The 25236-nt window shown below is 41.2% G+C and overlaps 1 protein-coding gene across 2 annotated transcripts; it reads right to left on the bottom strand.

Annotated features, from left to right (window-relative positions):
• Window positions 1-414: 414 nt before the first annotated feature.
• On the bottom strand, window positions 415-24292 carry LOC144719511 (intraflagellar transport protein 70A-like). 2 transcript variants are annotated; one of them, XM_078595503.1, is made up of 19 exons: window positions 24097-24292; window positions 21067-21132; window positions 20322-20540; window positions 18841-18897; window positions 17356-17491; window positions 16469-16573; window positions 15008-15136; window positions 12377-12426; window positions 11216-11368; window positions 10571-10636; window positions 10082-10135; window positions 9650-9715; window positions 8165-8244; window positions 6989-7199; window positions 5979-6050; window positions 3333-3436; window positions 2962-3040; window positions 2556-2685; window positions 415-2132 (listed from the first exon to the last, which is right to left on the bottom strand). In XM_078595503.1, the coding sequence occupies exons 1-19, from the start codon at window positions 24142-24144 to the stop codon at window positions 1996-1998; spliced, it is 1962 nt and encodes a 653-aa protein (XP_078451629.1). In that variant the 5' UTR covers window positions 24145-24292; the 3' UTR covers window positions 415-1995. The 2 variants fall into 2 exon arrangements, with proteins under 2 accessions (XP_078451629.1, XP_078451631.1); XM_078595505.1 differs by having other exon boundaries at window positions 8165-8241.
• Window positions 24293-25236: the final 944 nt, after the last annotated feature.

Raw genomic sequence — 25236 nt, 5'->3', positions numbered from 1 at the left:
CACACACACACCTCCAGGGAACACCTCCGCAAACGCCACGCGGATGTTTATTCTTAGCACGTGAAAGGGCGATGATACATGCAGCCAAATGCCTAAAACGGAAAAACGTTGATTTGTTTTCACTTTGAATAGTATCGGCTTTTACCCCTTGATCCGAGTAATTCCCCCGTATAATGGGGCTGTTTTGATACCTTGGGTCATCTTGTTTTCAATCGTGGGTCCAATACAGATTATGAATTCAAGGAATTTCTGAGGCAATCTCATGTAAATTGAGGTAATCTAATGTAAATTGTTTACAACTGTTTAACTGCAGAACACATGCTGTAAGTAAAAGCTGCTCGTTCTCGAAATAAAATCCCTGAATTAGACTAATTTATTCTGACACAAACACATATAAAACAAGCACCACAAGGATCATTTGGAAAATAAGAGTTTATTTTAAACATTTTATACAAATATCAAAAGCTTTTGAACAAATCACCTGAAATGCACTGGGTCTCCTCAAATCTTAGAAGCTAAACCGACTTGAGCCTGGATGATAGTGCTTGGATGGACAATCTTTAATAAAACGTGCTAAAATCCATGACGCTATATTGTGGGCAGAAGCCAGTGCAACAAAATCTATGTGTACTGTACTTCTATGCTCCCTGCCTTGATCAATACTCACTGACCAGCTCGGTGGTCAGCTTGGTGGTCAGTGCCTCCGATTAGCACGGTTGGCTACATACGGTAGGCCTCAGCAAGGTAAGGTAAAAGTTAAAAGTAAAAAAAGCAACGAGCCTACCTTTACCCTACCTTTTACCCTTACCCCATACAAATTACCCAATTACAGGGTAATTACTAGAGTACTATACATGAACAAGGTTTATAACGGTAAATGCCAGGTAGAGCGCTTTAATCATATAAAATACTCTCGATTATTCCAATTTTACACGCTTGTTGTCATTGTTGATGTCGTTGTTGTCATCGTCGTCGTATCCTCAAATCTTGTAACTCAATTTTAACCCACTTCCCAATGTGGTATCGACTCCAAACTTGGCATACTTATGTCATACTGATGACAAGACTATATTCTATCAAAATATATATATTTTTTAACATTATTTTGTATATGTTATGTTTCGGCTTGGGTCTAATTGTCCACGCTAAACTGACGCAGACTGTTAATTCCCCACGGTCCCTTACTTCATGGCAAGCTTCGGGGCCACTTCCTGGAGTCGTGGAGTTTTGCCATTACTAGTACATTTAATAAAAGCGTGTTTTTTTTTAAGTTTTTAAAAATATTACTTATTAAATGGAGGCCACAGACTGCGCCACGGAGCTTTTAGCGGTAAACAAGGCACCGTATTTACCGGGTAATAATTCGCGCTACCTTTACCCTACCGGGTAATTCTTCCGAGCTACCTTTACCCTACCCTTTACCTTACCCCTTGGCATGTCGACATCTTTACCCTTTACCTTTATCCTTTTACCCGGTAAAAAGGGTAATTTACCTTACCTTGCCGAGGCCCAACATACGGTGGCGAAAGAAGTTCAACCATACGCAAAAAATCAACCGCCAAAACCCAGCGGTGGATTGACACAAAGGGCTGTACATGTACATGATTAAGAGTCAATAAAAGTATAACAAGCATCGGGAGTCGTGTGTATGAGTGCAGTAAAAATTGCCAAGTGTCTCAAGTGAAATTAGTTTTTTTTATGGAATTCGAGTAAGCGTACGCATATGTACTTTATTACACAACTGTCTGATATATGGAGTGGGCATGCGTATGTATTCGTACAGATGTAATAAAGGCAAGGTACATTACGTTGCCATCGAGGCACGATTTCAGCATTGACTCGGCTTTGTAATCATGGTGCCTTAGGCTACTAAGTGTGAGTGAGCGTATTGTTTCGTGCGCATATCGGCTGACGTGCCGAATACAACAGATAGATTGATTTGCATGTGGGAGCACCTCTGCTGCGCAAAGCGCCTGTGTGCGCCGAGTGTACGCATCACTGCCTCCAGCCCGTAACACGCAGCATCAGTGCATGTAGCAGCCGCGCTTCGTAGGTCACGGTGTTCCTCCCGCCATGCGCTCGCTCTTCCGCCAGGGGCTGCTCCACCATGGCTGGGATGTTGCGGCCATACACTGCGCACACACACACACACGTGCATTGCGTCCGGTTGGGGAAAGCTGTGAGGCTTGAATGACGCTATATAAAGTTCAAGTATTATTATTAGGTCATGAAAAGAAACATTGGTAAAATGCATGTCAGCCACCAATCATGATCTGTAACTTTCACTAAAACACCACTCGATGGAATGACTTCCTTACAAGTCACCTTTAGCCCAAGTAAATCACTCATTTGACAACTTGAATTGATGACTTACAAAGAAAAATGGGCTAACAAGAAGTACATTGGTGCGTACAACGTTAGTATTTTGAATAAAAGACTGAACAAGCTGGTCACCTGTTATACCTTTTTGCTCATGTAATTAATGTTTACTGAACTCGTGATTTTCACAGTCTACAGGCCATAACCACAAAGCGGCAAGAACAGCGGAGACATACACTCGCACTGCTGCAGGGCAGCGACGCAGTCCTGCAGAACACCGTCGCGTAGCAAGAGCATGTGCTTGGCCATGTTCTCCAGCATGGACAGGAAGCAGCGCTTCACGTAGAACCACGTGTCCGTGCCCAGCTTTAAGACGCACGCACAATAACAGGCAGCAAGGCGGGTTGTAATGTTTTTTTTTCACAAACATAATGATACTCTCAACGTAACATGTGTGTCCTACATACATTTCACGGTGGTAATAAGATACCGTACCTGTAAAAACCCAATCGTGAACACAAACACGACGAGACAAACCAGTGCTTCAACTTGATCTTGGTAAATGGTTGTCACTCACAGTATTTCCATAACAGCCAAGAGCTAACCAGTGATGATTTTCTCACTCAGATTTCGGGTTCATACCTTTTTCTGGTATGGCTCCAGGCTTTTGAGCACTCTGGAAATTCCAAACTCGTAATTTCCTTTTGCACAGTACAGAGTTCTATGGGGGAAAACGTGTGCACACACAGGTTTGGTTCAAGTGTTAACAGACTTTGGCAAAGCTGTGTTGCCATCAGCGTAGACATTCACAAACCGAGACACTCAAACATAAGATTTACATGAGAATTAAACAGATCAAGGAAGTTTAATAGAGTCAGAGATTTGTACTGACCTAAAGTGGCATTCAATTATATTAGAAGGGTTGATACTTATTGCCTGTTACTCTTGTTTGTAGAAACTGTATTGTGATGCCACACTGTCAAATGTTAGTTGAGGACGTCTTGTGTACACACCCTATGACGAGGTTGACGATGCAAAGATGATAGGTCTTCTTGTCAGGGTCATCATATGCAAGTTGTTCCTCCTCCTTCTCTATCTTCCTCATGAGCTCCTCTGCCTTAAGAAATATAAAACAGGATAATTGTTTTTTTACCCATTTATCTGGCAACATAACTCTGATAATGTGCATTGTCTTTGAGTTGTGCGCCTTTTTGTGCGCCTTTTGGCGTCATCTGGTCCAACCCATGTGAGACTAGGCTCTAAGGAAAGCTGTCTCGGGTGTGGACCAATCAACTTCAAGGACAGTGCATACATTATCATAGTTATGTTTTTTTTTGCATTATGACTGCAGGTATTGTGGTCTATGCAAACATGACTCCTCGTAAAAAAGGTGTCAGTTTTGTTGCCAGATAAAAGGGTAAAAAAACAATTATCATATTTTTACTGGCAAATGAGGTACCAATGGTGTAAATATAAAACAGCTTTAAGAAATGTATGAGTGCAAGCAAGTCTAGCATTGCATTTGCAAGGAAGGCATCAGAGGCCTTTGTTACTACAGTTATCTTTGTTGTTCAGTTAAGTGCTCTTCATTAGTGTAATAAGGGCTTTAGAAGTTTGGAAGTGAGCATTAAAAAGAATAATACCTCCTTAAACAACATATCCCACTCAAGGAAATACATATCGACATGTCGATATTTTAAATAAATGCGTATCAAATACATTTAAATATAAAAAAAACATGTTTCATGTAAGTGGGGTATTTAAAAAATATATGTATATAAGTGCACCCACTTAACTATGTTCACACAGCTCAACATGAGAGGTGTACTCGTTAATTAGAGCACTTCAACGTCAGTGCTGGAAAATACAAGCGGCTGTTCTTGGAACTGTCCAAATGAACTCCAATCTTATATATAAAAGGCATTCTTTGTCTGTCTGTCCGTCCATCTGTCTGTGTGTCTCTGTGTGTGGACGCAAGGATTTAGCTTGCAAACCGTGGGCTTTACGTTAAAAAAAGTAGCCAGGTACCACGCCATAAGCCCCGTGGTGAGCCAACGCTATTCCATTTTCCCATCCGCCAACTTTAAAGTAGTTAAATTAGCAATGTAGCGCTATTTATTTTTATTTCCTTACGCCGCTCTGCGAGCGACAAAGAACGCATTCGCGCATGCGCGACAAAGCTGACCTGGGGTTGCCCCTAGCAATGCACACGCGCGATCCGTGGAGGGGGGAATTCTCTTTCACGTTAAAAATACTATAAAAATATACACAACGCTGAGGTTCATTCTTCACAGTGTGATGTCCTGTTCTCCTCCCTCCACCCCAATGCGTGCAGTTACTAATATAGAGTCGGTAGATGCTACTACTATAGGCCGTAGATATTAATGCAGAGCGGCCGGGGAGATCGTGGGTGGGGGGGGGGTAGCAGCCCAGCCCCAGCCTGCCAAGGTGCCACCTCGGCCGGCTGGGAAATCTAGGCCAGGCCGGGGGCTCTGCATGGGACTACGCCTCACCACGGCACTGTTAATTACTATTTTCTTGCTTCTTTCGCTAAACTCACGTCGATAGAAAACTAATATTTAAAAATTCAGTTCGAAAATATTCAAATAATGTGTGCATGTAGACAACTAATCTTTCAAATTAAGTTAGTAAATATTAAAATAATGTATGTGTCTAAGTCCATGTGTGCGTGTGAGTCGATGTGCATGTCTGCGTCGATGTGTGTGTGTATAAGTCGATGTGTGTGTGTGCGTGAGTCAATATGTGTGTCACTTGATGTGTGTGTAAGTCCATGTGTTTGTGTGTGCATTGATGTGTGTAAGTCCATGTGTGTGTGAGTGATGTGTGTGTAAGTCCATGTGTGTGTGTGGAAGTCCATGTGCGTGCGTCGATGTGTGTGAGTCGATGTGCGTGTGTACGTCGATGTGTGTGTGTGAGTCCATTTATGTGTTTGTCGATATGTGTAAGTCCATATGTGTGTGTAGTTCGATGTGTGTGTGCGTCTATGTATGTGTGTGTTTAAGTCGATGTGTGTGTGTGTAAGTCGATATGTGTGTGAGTCGCTGTGTGTGTACGTCGATATGTGTGTGTGTATGTCGATGTGTGTGAGTCAATGTGTGTTTGAGTGTGTGTGTAAGTCGATGTGTTTGTGTGTGTGGGTCGATGTCTGTGTGTGTAAGTCGATGTGTGTGTGTGTCTTTTTCGCCCGGGCAATGCTGGGTACTTCCCGCTAGTGCAATATATATGCTGGATACAACATACTTGTTGCAACAGCCCTTGTTGCAAATGTCTAACTAGGCTAAAATTAGATTATTTGTCTGTGCATCTGTAATTGTAGTTGATTTTCCCGGTGGTCTTCATCGCTATAATCATATATCTATTAAAGGGTGTCTGCTGGTCAAATACCACAGCAAAGCTACGGAGATTCAAATCCAACTAGTTACACACTAACAACGGATATTAACAAGTCCACAACTGTGGATGTAAATGTGTAGTAATATACTCCTCGGCTGTATTCACATTTGGTTCTAAGAAATGCCAATGTGAAACTGCTAATTAAGGGCTTGGGCAAAATGGATGCCAATAAAATGAACTGCTGTCCCTTTTTCTTGAAAATAAAGCATTTGCTTTTGCAATAAATTTATTTTAGACTTGTTTACCTCCTCGTTCTGAGATGTCATGATGTAGGAAACGCAGAGATTTGCCAGTACAATGGCACTGACGCCTAGAATCTGCAGAAACATGTGATTGCATTTTACAAGTAAGAACGGAACAACAGATATCATGCAAATTATTTCACAGCATGCCAACCACACACAAAACATGGCACAGGCCACACACAACATATGTTGCACATACTGCAGGCTGTATAGGATACACATAATAGAATGACTACATATAACTGCAAACTTATATTCCACATCTGCACTACCAATATTTAGAAGAACCCCTCTGTATTGACTATGTTGAGGTGTACTAGAGGCTCATCACTGATAACCTGCAGTTTACCTATATTATGTTTACTATTAAGATGAATATAGTTTTGAAATTGATTCCTAATTTAGAATTATGTTACTTCTTTTTCATGGGCACTGTGTTTGTGTTTCCTTAAATTTTTGTATTATAATTTTTCAGGCAGTATTACATTATCACAGAAATATATAAACATTAACTTGTTCAAGGTAAAATGCATAGAAGTTATCTGAAATGCCTTTAATTAAATCACCAAAAATGTGCGTGATCTTGTCAGGTCTCGGGAACTAAGCAGGATGGTCCTGGATAGCGCCTGATTGGATGACCACCACGTACACAAAGGTTGCTATAGGGCTTGCGGGGTCATGATATAGGCAACAGAGGTCAGTGCAGCAAAATGCATCGTTGTATGGTACATCTATGCTCGCCACCTTCATCAACTGGCACCAACAGGCACGACCAAGCACAAACATCCTGCCCCATGACTCACACAGCATGGGGAGTCCATCATCCAGCAACGGACTAACAAAAATGCGGTACATTTACATGCACAGGTAGTTCCGTTACACGAGTCACCTTGAAAACAAAATACCACTAATCGCTATTGTGCTTGGAAAAGGAAGTTTGTTTTTCAGTAACCAACAGTGGGCATAACAGGACTCATGTGCCACGGTGCATAAGAGAGACTACAGCGTACATTTCCGTAGTTTTTCTTGACAATGGGCTCATAGAATCCGGTGGCCTCCTTGTACTTGCCCTCCTGCATGAAGAGCACATGTGCCACGTTCAGCTTCCACACATCGTGCTCGCTGCAGAATTCCACCGATTTGCGGAAAAGCCGCTCCACCGCCGCATAGCTCTCACGCTCCCAATAGATGCGGGCCTGCGCCATCAGTACCGGCACGAACCTGCGGGGCATCCGACCACAGCATTCTCAAATGTTGTCAAACCAACTGGGCAACAGAAATCAAAAACAAATATTTAGGTTTCACTGAATACCAGACTAAGATAGGGCAGCAATATTTTTATTTGTGAACATTGAATTGTTCTTGTTTAATGTGATTTGATTTTTTTCTCAATTCTTTGGTGTTTTTTTTTCTCCCCCATATACAAACTTGTCAATAATCAGTGAGTAGTGATTTGAGCTTCATTTGTGTGAAGGATAAAACAATGGATATAATCCTGTGGTTCTGGGTTTAATTAATTACTAGTCAAAATAGTAGACACCAAGAGCATATTTCAGCAAAACTTGACTTGTATAGAAAACTCTATGCATGGGAAGGACAACTAAACACAAAAAGCAGTTAAAAACAAACAAGTTTTCAATCTAGATTTACAAGTGCATAGCTCCAGTGCCTTCCTAATATCGGAAGAGCATTCCAGACGGCCACAGAAGCGCATTTGAAAGCACACAATGCGTCGACCGTCTTTGTCCAATGGCTAGCCAAAAGCAGCTGCAAAGATGACTGGAGTTCACATGATGGTTTATGCTCCGTGACAAGATCAACAAGGTATTGTGGTTCACTTGCGGAAAGCACTTTGTGTGTAACGAGTGCGGCTTATAATGCATTAGTTCGGCAACCGGAAGCCAATGCAGCTCGGCGTGCACTGGACGGACATGGTCGGATCTTGCAGTACCTGTCACGACACGTGACAAAGAATTTTGTACAGGCTGCAGCTTGGTAATTTTTTTGCCAGACGTCCCGTAGAGTAGTGAGTTGCAATAATCGAGCCTTGTCAATACTATGCTACACGCCACCGTGTTGGCTACGTCACGACTCACAAGTGGTCAAATGTGTCGTAGAGCCCTGATATGAAAATTGCATGACCACTTGTAGTAATGAGACTGGGCTGACCCTTGAGCTGCCCTCACCTCTCCAGCACTTCGTCATAGTCATTGACGGCTTTTTTCACGCCGTCGTCATCACGGTTTGCCCGGGCATCCTGGACCTGCTGAGAGACACAGGGGCGGGTACCCCACGGGACACTCAGTTCCATCTGTGAGAAAGCCTTCCTTTAGATATCCATGCAACAAAAGTTATCTACCGACCTTTTTTTGGCAAGGAAACTGGATTCGATCATTAATAGTTCAGTGCATACCCATCTTTAAAAAATTTGATACAACAATTTCAGCTCAAAGGAACTGCTCTAAATTTAAGATGGGTTCTGCCTCATAAGCACTCAAGATAACACAATGTGTGTAATATTCAAGGCCCTGTACATACATTAGGGGAGAGACTGAACATGGCTGAAATTAATTTTTCATGTTTGTTACAAGGTGCAGGTCCTTATTGGCCAAATGTAACATAGGTTTATTGTAAGAGACATACATGCAAACACACTTTTAGAGAGAGCTTTTATATGTAGGCTTTCACAATCAATATTATGATTCCTAATTAGTTTATTTGGGGTTAGATAATATAGGTTTAACTTCAGTTTTTTTTTTTATCCAAAATCCTCCACCACTTGACAGAGCCAATAAAATCAAGTTGTCATGTAGGCAAGAATGCCAATTAAGTTGTTTTTTCCACAAACCATAATGATAAAAGTCAAGCAAAATTGTGCCAATTTGTAGGTTACATTCAGCATGGGATAGATTGTGGTAATGGTGAGAGGCATGCACTGTGAGGATACGTGCACCGCTCGACTCCAACGGAAAATGCGTGGACGAACATATGTTCACTTTCAGATGCGCTTCTACGGGTGTCTGGAACTCTCTTCCTTCCGATATCAGGAAGCCACCGGAGCTATGCCCTTTTAAATCTAGACTAAAAACTAATTTCTTAAAAACTGATTTTTGTGTTTAGTCTGTCCTTCCCCCGCACCTCCGATGAGCATGGTTGGCTACATATGGTGGAGATAAATTCAATATACGTGCATACATACATACATGCGAGCAAGACAATATATCGCAACCCTATTGGAGGGCACTGACAAGGGCTTCAAGTAGCTTCCTTCTTAGCTGAAAGGGCTGTGAATGCATACCTTGACTGAGTATGTGGGTGTAGGTGCCGGGGTGTGTTTAGATATTAGGCGTCAGTGAATTTGTGCTGTGTATTTGTTATCTGGTGGTGTGTCACTCACACATTACCCCGAATTATAAATTCCTATTTGGTTGTGGCTGGAAATTGAAGCAGGCTCAACTCATCCAGTCTTGTTCACATCCCCACACCATAAATCATGCAAGTCCCGTGTAATGACAAGACAATACCGTCTCAATCCATCCGTGAGAGTGTTTGTCATTTGAAGGCAATATATTGATCTAATATTAGACATATGCAACATAAGTTTTCCTTTTATGACTGTGGGATCGGTGCATGCAGGAGCAGCAGTGTAGGGCTTGCTGTTGACACGACACCTGCTTGGTGAGCTTGCGGAGCTGCTCTGTCAACTTGGATGCCATTTCGTCAAACTTGTGGAATGCCTGGATAGAGCCACATAGATAATAGCTCTTTAACAATGTTAAGAATATCATTGCTTTACAGTAAAAGATATTGGCAGGATGAACGGAAAAAAGTGCTGTTTGGTCAAGTGTAAATAAGTAAAGTTGGCGGGAAGCCATTTACCATATTGAACAAAGAAAATGAAACCATGATAATCGTATTATAAAAACATGCAGTCAACATTAAACAAACTTTATACATAGTAATGACATTAAATATACTTGCATTGATTTTATTTTAATATATACAAAAAGTGGTCACATAAATACATTTAAATAGCAATGATGATGTTACCAATAAACATTTCATCAAAATTACATGTGTATAAAAAAATAACTCTACGTTACCTCCTCAGGTGCAGTCTGACATGTTATCATGGCGTCCAAGAATTGATATAGGTACTGCAAATCCACCACAAGACAGACAGACGTGTAAGTAGGTATCGTAGCATTGTTCAATATAATTGATCATTATTTCACGCTGGACCTGCCAGTCAACTGTAGTAAACCAATTTATACTGCTGGATAGATGGAGGTAACAGGATTTAACAAACTTGCCCATTGTTTCAACTGCCACGCTGAGAGATGGTATGGATTGTTAGCCCAGTGTGCTAACCAATTACACTACAGCAAATTAATAGACCTAAAAATTAAATAGTAGATTCCGGCCAACCTCATAACAGCCTAACTCAAACTTAAGAAAACGGGATTTTAACTCCACAATTCTACCCATGTACATCTCATCCAGGTAGGGTAGAGCAACAACATTGCGTGAAGACAACTGCGGACCATGTCATCTTGCCAAGGTGGTGCAGTACTGCATGTGGTGTGCATTACCGGTGTAAGCATTTTGTATGTGAGATGAGCGTTTTCTGCCAGAACATCTGCAGCAAGGTCGTAATACTGCAGACACACAGGGAGACAAGTACATAGCAAGGGTGAGAGCAAGTGAGCGGAATTTTACTTTCAATAACGTAATCCCAATGAGCAGGCAATAATGCGTTTAGTAAATCTGTGTAAGATATAGAACAGGGCAGAGTTTGGAGCAGTTGAACTTTTTTAAAAATAATTTCTCAAAGCAGTAATGTGATTAATTATCAACCAAACTATATGAATCCATCTTAAACATCTGATGTATGTGCTTTTGAGAAGGACCACTGCTTTTAAGGCAGTGTTCTTGACGGATGTTGAGTTTTTGTTATATTAATTTATTGACAATGTATGTGAAGTATGTGAAAGGTGCACTGATATTGATAAGCCCTTGACATGCCCACATGTGTGCTTAAGTTGGCTCCACCACTACTTGCTCAAAGACCATGAGATAATGAAAAGCAAAGCAAAACTTGATGTTACTAGGACAAGTCATAGAGGAAGTTAGTGTTTTTAAAGACAAATGGGCTCAAACCATTCATAACATGCTGGTTAAAACAACAGAGACCACCTGCAAAAGGCAAGTCTCACAGCCTCACTATAAAATCATACCTCATGCTTACAGTACAGCAACAGAAGGTTGCCAAATGTCTCCGGAGGGAAGGTCTCCTGCTGCAGTAAGAACTGCAATTTTTCAAAGCCCTCACTGGGCCGGGTATCCATGTTCATGAGTGCCTGGTTATGCAGAGTCACTGGATCTAACTCCTGCGTACAAATAAAATGGTTAGCGATGTCACATTTTTATTTGACCTTGAATGTTATCACCCACTGTCCATTAAGCTCCATCTCACAGTGAGCCGCTTCACTTTTGAAACAAAAACAACTTTCTTGATATGATGAAACATTTTCCATTCACCGCTTGGTATAAACATCTGGCATAGAATTTTGTGTCAGTGGCATTATGGCCAGATATGGATGCTGCTAAGTGATGCTGGATCTGGCTGCCTGCAATGTTATTGAGCTGTGACCTGCGAGGAAACAACTGGTAGAATCTATTAGTGTAGAAGCATATTTTTGGGGCTTAAAACTTGTATTATATGGATGTATGAAGTATATTGATTGTAATGTACAGATCTTGGTAAGCTTATCAAACTTGTATATTTTTCACGTGGAATGAAATTCATAACCATTCAAGTATAGGTTCCACTGAGACACAAGGAAAAGCTGAGCACATAAAAAATAACAGCTTAAAAGGACTTAAGAGTAAATTCAGTAAATGCAATCTAAATATAAAATCATCAATTGTTTTATTTAAAATAAAATGTACATACACTTATGATAGGATTAACATAACAGATTGATGGTGAGGTTTGACAGAGATATTTGTTCTTACATGGTGGGCGCTTACTCGACAATTTATTGACATGGATCCTTGCAGTCACGAAAACTTCAAATCTATAATGGATTTCCCTGCCATTGTCTAATTTTAGATCACCCAAAAACCCCCATTATCATTCCCATCTTGTATGTATGTTGAACTTCTTTCACACCATACATAGCCAACCGTGATCATCAGAGGTGTGGGGAACCTTACACATTTCAAGGGTATGACATCACCAACTCATACCGAGCAGGCTAGAAGCATGACAGGTCATGTATATCAGGTTGGACGAATTGATTGGCAATTTTACATAATTCTGCAACTCCATCCAGACAAGTAAGTATGTTGCCAGTGGTGCACTTTAAGATCTATGTTTCTATGCAGCACCATACCTCTTCTGACCGTGGGGGCATGTCTGTCAGTGCTTCCTGCGCAGCCTCAACTGTGGTGAGACAGCAATAAAAAAAAAAATTCACTCAAAAGTATACAGTCATTTGTAAGTCATATAATGTATGTGTATGTACACTATATATATCTGGCCATATGATTCAGCAGTAGGGTGAGCATATCGCAATCAGAAAATTGCAAGTTCAAATCCTGGTTAGGGGCCCTTTGGGGTCAAGAATTGATTGATTGTATTTGTTTACACGGGTAAGAAATAGTCAGCCTTAAGCTGATTCACAAGAATGACCCGCAGACGACCTTGGTGAAAAACATTTAAGTTACAGCAGCGTATAAATCAATGATTCTTAACCTCGGGTGCACGCACCCCCTGGAGCTGTGAGATGCCCTTTCTGGTGGTGTGAGACATGGGATGTTTTTTGAGAATCCGACGTATTTATTAACATGTTTTACAATTGAGAACCAAAGGGGTGCAGGGCTGCAGTAAAGGTTAAGAACCACTGGTATAAATCATAATATTGCAGACGAGTATCAAACAGGTTTGAGGAAGAAAATGAGTCCCGCTTTGTGGTTGTCTGGCTTTATAGCCTCGCCCCCACCATAGGCATTTCCACCATTGGCTTGCAGCTGTAAACAGATGGGTGCTGCACTGCTTCAATGCTCATTTGAACAAGAAATCATTTGACAATATAAATACTAAAAATGCAAAGTACTTAATACTCTTTGATTCTTTCTGTAAAGTCACGTAGGTAGAAAAAATATAATAGATCACGACGCTTCGATCGCAACACAAGCAACCGTCATCCCAGCCACCGGAGGCGTGCCAATGAGAAGATTAGCATGTCAATGTCAGAGAGCCATGCAACAGGAACCAAAAAACCCTAAGAGCAAGGGGTACACATGATGAGAGGGAGACACAGAGAGACAGAGACACACAGAGAGTCAGAAATAACAGTTGACATAGGCAGGCAGGTAGGCTGGCAGGTTAGGCTGCCTATGTCAGCTGTTATTTCTGTGTCTCCCTCTCATCATGTGTACCTCTTGCTCTTAGGGTTTTTTGGTTCCTGTTGCCCGGCTCTCTGACATTGACATGCTAATCTTCTCATTGGCTGGGACCGTCTCACATTGACATGCTAATCTCTCACATTTACATTTACGTACAAATTTCATCTCTAGCTCCACCCATTTACGCTTGGGTTGGGCCCACCAAAATCCTATATAAACTCTTGTTGCAGCAGCTCTTTCTCCTATGTCAGCAGTCCTCCTGCTGTGTTTGTTTCACACCTGATGACGGTTGCTTGTGTTGCGATCGAAACGTCGTGATCTATTAATTTTTTTCTACCTACGTGACTTTTACGAAAGAACCAAAGAGTATGGATTCCTGCAGTCACGAAAGCTTCAAATCAAAGTACTTAGTGTCGTGTAATGCATTTACATTTTGATTACAGTATATTCAATGAGAATAATGTACCTGCATGTCAGTGTGAAAGTAACCCTTATACTTTGTATTTGCACAAAACATATTCTGTACTTAATAATATAATTATGTAGGGTAACCTATATCAATAATAATTACCATATTTATATGTTGGGTAGATTCACAATGCAGAGACAAACTTTACATACACGTCATGTTCGTGGCATGCTTTGATTATACATTCATCATATTACTAATAAAATGAAAGATGTTTCGATTTAAAGCTTTTGTGACTGCAGGGATTCATCTTCTTGGTTCTTTCGGTCTGTCTTCTCGACAGACCTGTTCTCCACCTGAGGACGGCTGCTTGCGTTGTGGCCGAAACGTCATGAGAATGATTTTATTATGTTTTATTTTTATTATTTTATTATTTCCATTCTACGTGACTTTACCGAAAGAACCAAGAAGATGAAAGATGTTTGTCATGTTTACAACGTAAGAACCAAAATTAGTTCAAAGATCAATAATACACAAAATTATCTGAAATAATATCTTCCTTTCAGAATGCAAGTTCGATTTGTTTTAGAGGGTATCACCTGACCTGGGCAGTGGGGAAACTATAAAGTTAAATGGATGGCACAAACTGCCTCACTGCCATTTGCAAGTTTCAAATAAATAAGATATTTTGGCATGTATTTTCCTCCCACATGGTAAACATTCATGGAATAGGCCAAATATCCCAATGTAGGACCCTGAGTTTTAAGCCTTGGTGAGGATTTCCTGGCAAAACTGCAATTAGTAAAACAAAAATAGTATCAGATATTGATAAAATACCAGTGCCAATGTATTATTGAACAAGGCTAAGATGGAGAGTGGAGAAACTGCGTCATTCATCATGCATCCATTTCTGTGAATGTACAACTGCATATTAACAAGTAACAAGAAGACATTTACACACTAAACTGTTACACAATAGCTTGCTTTCTGTGTAAATGTAACCTTCCTGTGTGCACGGAAGTGAGACGTCACTGAAGTCACCACTGACGATATTTCTTGAGCTAAAATAGCACAAGTAAAAAATCCAGTTTCGAAATTGCAATGATATACAAAATAAATGCAGGACTCTCCTGCAAAGGAACCATCAGATTTGGAGAGGTTTGCCTGGATAAATATACCACATTTTTACTATTATTGCTGTGCTCACAGTTTTTCAGTTGATATTCGATGGCTGCCTTGAGGTTGAACGCCTCAACCAGGGCTGTCTCATGCAGAACCTGTGTGTTGCCCACACTGCGCACTTCGATGCCCTCTGTAGTCATTCCCACACTCAGCTCTGGAATAAAATGAACGAGTAGAAAATCAATCGCCAGCAAATGAATCCACTAGACAAGAACACATTCATTGATAATACCAGTTATTACACTACCCACGTATGAAATCATGCATGTGATAAGTGATGATTTCAAAAAAATGCATGCAAATGATATTGTGAATGTTCTATTTAGGCAAATGTAGTGGACACAACTTGTACAAACAAGACAAAAAAAGTTCAATTCGAATGATACAATAAAATGTAACAAAAATTATATTCTTAAATTTGAATTGCAATGCCACTCATGGAACCACATCAAATCACCAGGTGAATTATTGTGGATATAATCCACGTTTTTGCTGGATAATAACTTGTCTTGGGAGCCACATACCTGATTTAACACTTATAGGTAAGATAATTCTGGCTCAGTTTAAAAATGAATGCAGAAAAGTGGTTAGCTTAGAAAAATTAAATTGTCTGGCTGGTATCAATTGATATACATTTTTTAATGAGGCAAAGTTGTAAGATGTATTCTCTATGCATATCTTTTAAGCATCTGGCCTTATTTAGAGGTATATTTCAATAAAAATGCTTCTGTTGCGTTATTAATGATTACATTGTACTCATTGGCACACATAAGATAGTCTGATTTCAATTCCTCTATAGTACTGGTAAGCTGTGAAGACAACGTTTTAATTTATGTAAATTAACATTATATAAATAATTATAATATATTAAATTTATAGGAATTTGTGCAATAATTCAAAGATGGAAAACTTAATTTTGCAGTTTGTTTCCAGAAAAACGAAACAACCCTTCATAAACATAAATTAATGCATATGACTGTAAATTGAAATAAGAATGCCAAGAATGCACACATACACACAAACATTCCCTGTATAGCCTTTAACTTAATTTTGCAGTTTGTTTCCAGAAAAACGAAACAACCCTTCATAAACATAAATTAATGCATTTGACTGTAAATTGAAATAAGAATGCCAAGAATGCACACATACACACAAAAAATCCCTGTATAGCCTTTAACAGACTGTTGGGGAAAGTGATGTTAATGAGCACTTATGAAGGCCAGTACGGCACATGAGGGGGTGGGTGGCCAACACTACGCCCAGCTCCCTCTGTCCGTCTAGTTGCGATGTTTACATACCGCACCAGGTACTCATTTGAGGCCGAGTCTACCCAGGAGAGGCACATGACTGGTTCAAATAAGCTTCACAGGTGTTGACCGTGAGTGGAAATCAAACTCGGGTCACCGGGTTCGTAGCACAGCATGCTAACCGCTACACTATCGCTCCCCACATATACACAGAGGCACACGCAAAGTGCCTTGCCTACCAGGATGCGTGCGAATGCCCTTCTCAATAATATCAGCAATATGCTTGAGGGCAGGGGCGTACTGCTTCATGCTGTAGTAGCAGAGCGCCAGGTTGTAGGATAGATCTAGAAAATGAAGCAGCAGTTAGACAAACACTCATCCATTGCGGTATTAGAGCAGAGTACTGCCAGCACAAATCAACACGTGCGGCCAGCAATTGGAAAATGCTTCCATTCCAAGCAAGCAGCTATTTAGTCCTGAATTCAATTGAATCCCACAGAAACAATTGATCAATCGTCATATCCCATTTAAAGTAAAAAGTTGCTAATATGGTTTGAAACAACGGTACTTGATTACGTAATGTGAATCAACTGTTGTATCACAGAGGAGCTGGAGCATTAAAGAGAATGGCTGAGCCTGGTCCGTGCCTGGTTTATAATGACCGTGGAAACATATACATTTTCCTACAACTATTAAGCAGTGCCAGATTAAGCTAGTGTGGGGCCTGTAGCATATATTATAAAGGGGCCCTAAATAAAAAAACACATTAATATTAAAACACAATTTTTTACTTACATAGTAAAGTAATTGCATTTTTTTCCTTTTCTATACAACAAGATAATATGGCAAATCGCTAACCTTAAACACCCAGTCGTTCATAAAAGTTGAAGGTGGTGTAGTACTATAGTAATCGAGCAAGTTCAGAATCACTGAACCAGAATTGATAGCTTGAAAGCATTTAGCGCGGGGCCCCTGAAAGTGCGAATCCCGTAGCATATGCTACTTTTGCTACTAGGATAATCCGGCACTGTTATTAAGTCTCACTTAATGAATGTGAATTATAGTAATGGTATCTTGATCAACGAGTCCTGCCACTAATATCTGTGTCACCAGGTGTGGTCCTGACCGGGTCGGTAGGGCGCAAGCTGCATGGCAGTGGTGAAACGCAAGCACGCTTCGTCAAAGTGGCCCTCCTTATATAGCAGGCAGCCCAGATTGTTTTCTGTGTCTGGATCATCTGCAGCACACTGTTCCACCAGGCTCTGCGGGATACATTATACAACCACGTGAATAACGGTTCTCAAAACGCCATTCACTGTCTCCTCCCGATGGACACGCTTTTCATATATTTTTCCCAACATGATGTGTGCAATGTGCATATAGCTTGAGATTAGCAAACAATGAAATACGCTGGATTGGAAGTTAATACGATTGAGAATGGCCATTTACTGACAAATTTTCTAAGGTGTATATGTAGTGAGCGTAATGTCCCTCTCTTTCACAAACATTGAGCTGTGTGCAGAGCAATGCTACATAGAATATTGAGCAAGCTAAATTTTCTAGCATGCCCTGATCATTGTCTTTCCACCGTACATTCGATGTGCACAGTTGGCACTGTTTCAGTTTTTCATTTATTAGGTTTAACCCTGTGAGCCATGCGGCTCTTGACTCGGGTGCAACCGCAACAAAACAAAAACATGAACAAGAAACATCTTAAAGTGACTATACGCAACAGAAAAAATCCTGGAAAAAACAGCAAAGTCTTCCAGAAATGTCGACATAAATAGGCTACACCCATTTTAAACCTTTAAAAGTCTGCCTTAGCAGCTGTCCCCCCTTTTTATTCTTCCTGATGACAAACGCTTGTGTTGCGATCGAAACGTCGTAGTTTTTTGTTATTTTCTTTAAACCTATCTACGTGACTTTACCGAAAGACCCAAAGAATATGAATTCCTGCAGTCACGAAAGCTTTAAGTCAATATTTAGTATTTGGTTCTCTATGATGTTCGTGAACAATGTATATAGATGTGATGAGAGGCTCATAATTTTCAGTTTTTGTCACGCCTTCATATATGAAGAATAACTGAGGCATCATTTCTTTATTGAGGTATTTCATTTCTGTGCAATACAATAACTATCTTGGTCTGATCTTTTCTATCCAACAGCTGGTTCTATTTTCTTTATGATCTCCCAAGTTATTCCATCTGATACTGGAGTTTTCCCATTTTGAATACATTAATACATTTCGATTTAAAGCTTTCGTGACTGCAGGGATTCATCTTCTTGGTTCTTTCGGTAGTCACGTAGAAGGGAAATTAAAAAATAATAAAAATAAAACATAATAAAATAATTCTCACGACGTTTCGGCCACAACGCAAGCAGCCGTCCTCAGGTGAAGAACAGGTCTGTCGGGAAGACAGTGTCTTCACCTGAGGACGGCTGCTTGCGTTGTGGCCGAAACGTCGTGAGAATTATTTTATGTTTTATTTTTATTTTATTATTTCCCTTCTACGTGACTTTACCGAAAGAACCAAGAAGATACATTAATACACTCTAAACATGTAACAAAATACAGTGAGGCCATACACATTCACACTTGCAAGTGTATCACCTTGGCGCCAGTCAGGTCATCTTCCCCATATTTAATAGCAGCTTGCAATTTCAGGACCTGAGATTATAGACATAAAGAGACAACAGCAAAATGAGCAAATGAAAAAGTTCAATGTCAGCAGGCAAAGGGAAAATATATTTATATTAATATAAAACACTAGGAGTCTGGGCATGAGGAAACTTCCACAGCTTAGTTTAATCAATTGCTGCAATGCTCATTGGAACTGACTCCAGCTGCAACACAATTTACATAATAACAAGAGAGAAAAATCACGCAAACACACAGATTACGTAGCACTTTACAACATGAGTTTTTCCTTGGAAGTACTTACTTTCGTCATGACAACTCGTATCTATCTCTTTAATCTATTCAATATCAAGAAAATCTGCCCTCTCATTTTATCTTGTTGCCATAGTCGTGGTTTATACTCTTGATCTTTACCCGTCTGGACTACTGCAATTCTCTTCTTCTCGGTCTCCCTGCCTATGCACTCACTCCCCTCCAACAAATAAAAAATGCTTCCACGCGGGTTATTTTCAATCTACCATTTAATTTTCAGACTTCGCCTCTCCTCCGTCAACTTCACTGGCTTCCCGTTGACTATCACTGTCTTTTCAAACACCTTACACTCATCTATAAATCTCTCCATGGCCTTTCCTCACCCTATCTCGCCTCTCTCCTCTATTTGTATGCCCCTTCTCGTCCTCTTCATTCACAATCTTCTATCTCTCTCTGTTCCTTGTTCTTCCTGTGCCCAATCTCGTTTTCGATAATCTTTCTCCCTGCACATTTAGCAGTCCCCCTCCTTAACTTACTTTCATTCCTCTCTTAAAGCTCACCTCTTCTCCATTGTCCATTATAGTCCTCTTCCCTCCCCTCTCCCCTCCAACCCTTCTCATCCCTCCCCTTCCCTACCGTGACCCAAAGTCCCTTCTGGTACAGTCATTCATTCCTTGGCCCTTACACACCCTTGCCATCTAAATCAATCTATTTTGTTAGCACTTTTAAACTACTGAAGGCACCTTGAGCAAAGGTTCTCTATACATTTCAAATAAGTTAAGATCAAAGTGCTCATTGAGGTGGACCCCTACACCAATGAACCAGAGCTCGAATATTGGCTCTGCCTGAGAAGGCGTGCCTCAGCGGCTGCACTGGGATGCCGAGTCAGGTCTTATTAGTGCTGGTTTTGTGTCTTAAATATTCGGCTGGTTATCCCTATCAAAAACAAAACTTGAGACTAATGTTTGGTTCATAATGGATCATCTTTATAAGTTATTGTTCCCCCATTATGGACAGACAGATGGACAGAGAGAGCTAATGCATAAATTATTTCAACCTGCATTGAAAAGCGATACGAATGTATAAGGTCGGTAGAGATGGACATGTGAAACACACAGACAACACAAGACCTGAGATGCGCTGCCACCGAAGTTCTGGAAGTGATCAACCAAGCACACACATGTGCACGTGCACACGGGTACCTTGGCTTGATAAGCAGGGCCCTCCATAGCGAGTGTGGCCTTGAGTGCCTCAGCATAGGCGCTGGCACGGTACAGAGACTGCGCATGACGCAGCCGATATTCGGCGCCCTCGTCGCCAGGCCCAGCCTGCTGCGCCAATGACTCGTAGCATTCAGCAGCAACAGCAAAGTCCTGCATCTGGAAGGAGCAGTATGCCAGCAAGGAGAGTGCCGGTCGGGACTGTGTGTGTGTTGGGAGTGTGCGGAAGGAGGGGTAAAAGGGAACATTGCAGTTGAAGCAACATTTGGTGGAATTAATACAATTATTCGTAAAAATTGGTCAAGAAAAAATGATATACAATCATAACACAAGCATTACGGTACTTAAATTTTATATACCATATTGATGGTGATATTGTAGACTGAAGCAAGTACTAGTACCATAGTTCTGAAAACTGCTTGCTTTTAATACTTGTCAATTAAAAAAATACCTTATTGGAAATGGTATTCAGTATAGACACTGGTCATGGAAATGAACAACTCATGTATGTGAACTGTGGGCGGAAAACATTACAAGTTGATCAACGGCTATGTTTAATACTTTTTGTTCGATTCAAAGTTGGTGAGATTTGAGTTGGCATGCAAATGTGGCCACTGAGCTGTGTGATATGGTACTGTGGGAGCCCTGAAAAGAGTTGGAATAGGTACACCTGCATATAATGGAGTGGTTTATATGGAAATATTAAATACCTCGCATTGCATCATACCTTGGGCTGTTTCTGCAGCTCATTGTTGAGGATCTCGATCGCTTCTCCATAGCGACCATCTTTAATCTATCACACATGTTAACATTGCATTAAAACACAATTGTTGTACACTACTGAGTCTCTTACAGTATGCAGCCCCAATATTGAAAACCCCACATCTTGCGAGCCATACACAGGCTATTATATTGTGTTGATCTTAACTGAATGTATTAAATTGTATGTAAAATAACGTTAAAGTTTATTGGACCTTGGCTTTTCAACCCTTCTGATTCCTTTTCAAGTCTACAGGCCCCCTCCTCGTTGCAATATCAACGGAACCACTTGCCGTAGCTATCTACAAAATCCTATTTATCCAATGCCTCCAACTCTCTGCACCATAAAAGCAAGCTATATGCGAAAGAAGTTCAACAACATACAATGTACAATAATAAAGAATCCCCAACATTGCATAACTCATTAGCAATGTCAGCCCAGCATCTGCATACAGGGGGTCCCCAAATATACATCGCCTCGACGTTCGCCAGGAACTCGCGAGTGACACTTGCCCTCCACAGTCTATAAGGGCTATACGGTACAGATGAGAAACCTTTTTCTTTACTAGGGCCGCAAATCGTTTTTCAAATACCTTTGCGGGCCACACATTAACACGCACTTGTAACCTTTATCCAATAATAGCGCAATAACAATTACGGGACACGAGCGACAAGTGACCTAAGTAAGACAAGGCTAAAATTAGATACATGGGATTTCCAAGTAAAAAATAACTATTTTTGTGCTCGATCAGCTTTCCACCCCTTCCTCTAGGCGGATTTTATCTGATGTTTGTGTATCTGTGTGCGTGCGGGGAGCGGTGGTGCAGCGGTTAGCGCGCTGCGCTATGAGCCACCGGGGTTCGATTACCGCTCACGGCCAACACCAGTGACGATTATCTGAACCGATTCCGGGGCTCCCCGAGGTCGACTCAGTCTCAAATGAGTATCTGGTGTGGTGTGTAAACATCGCCACTGGGGAGACAAATGCGGTCGGGCGTGGTGCTGGCCATCCGCCCCCTCGTGTACCGTTGCGGCCTTTATAGGTGCTCGCAAACAGCACTTGCCCCTAGAGTCTGTTAAGGCTATACGGGGGATCTTTGTCTTTTTGTGCCAGGTATGCCAGTCTGCCAAAACCCTAGGGGGGGGGGTAGAATCGAGTATGTAGGAAGGAAAATTCAACCGTAAAATAATCATTTTCTATAACTGTGTGTACATATAAATAACAATCTCTCCCACCTCTAAACTCAGGAACTGCAACCCTTTCTAAAGAACAATTATAACACCCTCAAACAGCCAATAACCATTTGCGTCGCTTTTTTTAGGCTGTGCTAACGTCAGAAAATATCCCCAATGTATGATGTATTATGCTATCCATCATCATTAGCTGCGGTCAATCTACAGCTGCATGAAGGCCTCAACATCTCTGATGCTCTCACGATGTTCGCAATACATGTTCATGCACCATCATGCAAAAACAACAATAACAACGAGTTGATGTCATCGCTTCATTTATGCAGAGGACGACCACTCGTGCGCTTTGCCCTCTCCTGGCCGACACGAAACATCGTTCGTCTCGACCATCGGCTAAGTCCTGGAGTCAGCACACTTTCTAACCCTTAAACAATGTCTCTTCACTTGCGTATGTTCTCAAATCCTCGTGCCTCTACCATACAGCCCATGATTATAATAAGGGTTGACCATGCAACCCAAATAATGGGTTGTAAAGTAAAGTAGACCGCTGTAGTCTGCTCTCCTCAAACCGAGGCGGAATAGCGAAATTACGCGAAATTCTCTCCCGAAGCAAATCGCTCAATTGGGCAATCATCGCCTATTACTGGCAGACTTCTTCTCCCGGGGTCACTTTGTCTGGGTCTCTTTGAGTTATCACACGGTTAAACAAAACAAACGTGACACTATTCTAAGTTAACGGTGAAGCCATCGGAAGGACCACGTTCAACTCCTGCATGTACCGTCTTCATCGAATAAGAGAAAGCAAAGAGTGAGGATTCATACCCTTTGGTTCTTTCGGTAAAGTCACGTAGATATAAAACAAAATAAATGTATCTTCTTGGTTCTTTCGGTAAAGTCACGTACAAGGGAAATAATAAAATAATAAAACATAATGAAATACAATTCTCACTAGTGAGAATTGTATTTTATTATGTTTTATACAATTCTCACTGAGAATTGGGAAATAATAAAATAATAAAAATAAAACATAAAATACAATTCTCACAAAACATAATAAAATACAATTCTCACTAGTGAGAATTGTATTTTATTATGTTTTATTTTTATAATTTCCCTTCTATGTGACTTTACCGAAAGAACCAAGAAGATGAATCCCTGCAGTCACGAAAGCTTTAAATCGAAAAATAAATTAAATCGCGACGTTTCGGGCCGTCATCAGGTGGGACAACCACAGCACGAAACAACTGCTGAGACGGGGGTGTTGCGCTCGAAACGTCGTGATTTAATTTGGTTTGTTTTAGATCTACGTGACTTTACCGAAAGAACCAAAGAGTATGGATACCTGCAGTCACGAAAACTTAAAATCGCGATTTAGTGCGGATTTAGCGAAGCATCTCCGTTTAACGCGCGAGTTCAACATTTAAACCAGCGTCCACGACTCAACCGATTGCTTGCAACATTAATCTACGTGGTGTTTGAACATCGTAACAGCTATTTTATTGCCATAAATGGTTAAAACCTATTCTTGTTCTTCATACGTAGTCGTACCTGTCAACCCCTGATCAGTGCCCTACCTTGACAGACCAACTCAGACTTTATCGATCACCCCGTGCCCTTTATAAAATCTCAAAGCTCATCCTACAATGCCCCACCACAAGAGAGAAATAAACAAACAACTAGACAACAAAACGTTATACTCAACTCCCCTGTACAAGAGTAACGGTGTTTAGACTGTGTGGGTTGACAGGTAGGCGTGGTGGACGTGTTGTGTGAGCAAGGCGAGGCGGCGGCCTCACTCGCCACCCACCATTGTGTAAATCGTAGCCGTGAACTCCCCTTCCTTCACTTGATACATGGTAGTGGCGGTGGCGGGGGAGGAGGAGGGCGACGTACACTGAATTAAGAGACGGGTAACGTTTTAAAAGACGTCGTGAGGACGCGGGCGGCCACCGTCAGCGATGTCGCCCGCTAGGCCGCAGAATGCGCCACTCGCGTTACCACGTGGCCCGGTGGTTGCCTAGGCGACCACGCGGCACGGTGGTTGCCGAGGCGACCGCCGTTTCCGTTCGCCACCGGAAGTTGACTTATGAGTTTAAACACCAACAACAACTATATTCTTGGTTCTTTCGGTAACAACAACAACTCTTAGGTTTTATCGGTAAAGTCATGTAGGTAAAACATTTAAGTAAAAATAATAATAGAAATAAAAGAATACTAAATATTATTTTTATTATTTTTACTTTTATGTTTTTGAAATAATAATATAAATATATTTATTTTTATGCTTTTGTTTTTTTCAAATAATAGAAATAAAATAATAATTATTATTTTTACTTTTATTTTTTACCTACGTGACTTTACCGAAAAAAACCTAAGAGTATGAATCATTGCAGTCACGAAAGCTTCAAATCTGGAATGTGTATAAAGGGGTTGTCAGAAAAATGCCTGCGTGGCTTTACCGAAAGAACCTAAGAAGATGCCTGGGAAGGACGCACTGAGCGACTAAAAAATACGACTAAAAGCGTTGAAAAGGCATGCATTTATATGGCAAACGCGTCGTGAATTAAATGCCATCGCCGCTCGGCGAACAGTGCAATAAATTTAACGGACGGGACTTTGAAAAAATATAAAACCAAAAAATGTGGAGTAAAATCTGTTGCAATTAGGCGAGAGATAACGGACGCGTGACGTCACCGCGAAGCTCGGCGTGACGTCACCCTCAAGTTGAACGGAAGCTTCCATCCCACCTTACCCCCATCCCCCCTATCCCCCATCACCCCCCCCACTACCCCTCCCCACCACCATCCCCCCCACTACCCCCTCCCACCACCATCCTCCTCCCGACCCCCACTACCCCGTCCCACCACCATCCCCCACTACCCCCCCACTACCCCCCTCCCCACCACCATCCCCCCACTACCCCCCCCACCACCATCCCCCCACTACC

This window comes from Lampetra planeri, chromosome 6 (assembly GCF_965212315.1).
Source record: "Lampetra planeri chromosome 6, kcLamPlan1.2.h2, whole genome shotgun sequence".
NCBI lineage: Eukaryota > Metazoa > Chordata > Hyperoartia > Petromyzontiformes > Petromyzontidae > Lampetra > Lampetra planeri.
The sequence above is the reverse complement of the archived record's forward strand: the minus strand, read 5'-3'. Positions and strand labels throughout refer to the sequence as shown.

Coding starts and splice junctions, on each gene's coding strand:
- LOC144719511 (XM_078595503.1), bottom strand. CDS start 24,144: ATGTATCAAGTGAAGGAAGGGGAGTTCACGGCTACGATTTACACAATG. Junction 18,898..20,321: donor GCCCTGCTTATCAAGCCAAG/GTACCCGTGTGC, acceptor CTATAATCTCAG/GTCCTGAAATTGCAAGCTGC. Junction 8,245..9,649: donor TCCGCAAGCTCACCAAGCAG/GTGTCGTGTCAA, acceptor TGTGTCTCTCAG/CAGGTCCAGGATGCCCGGGC.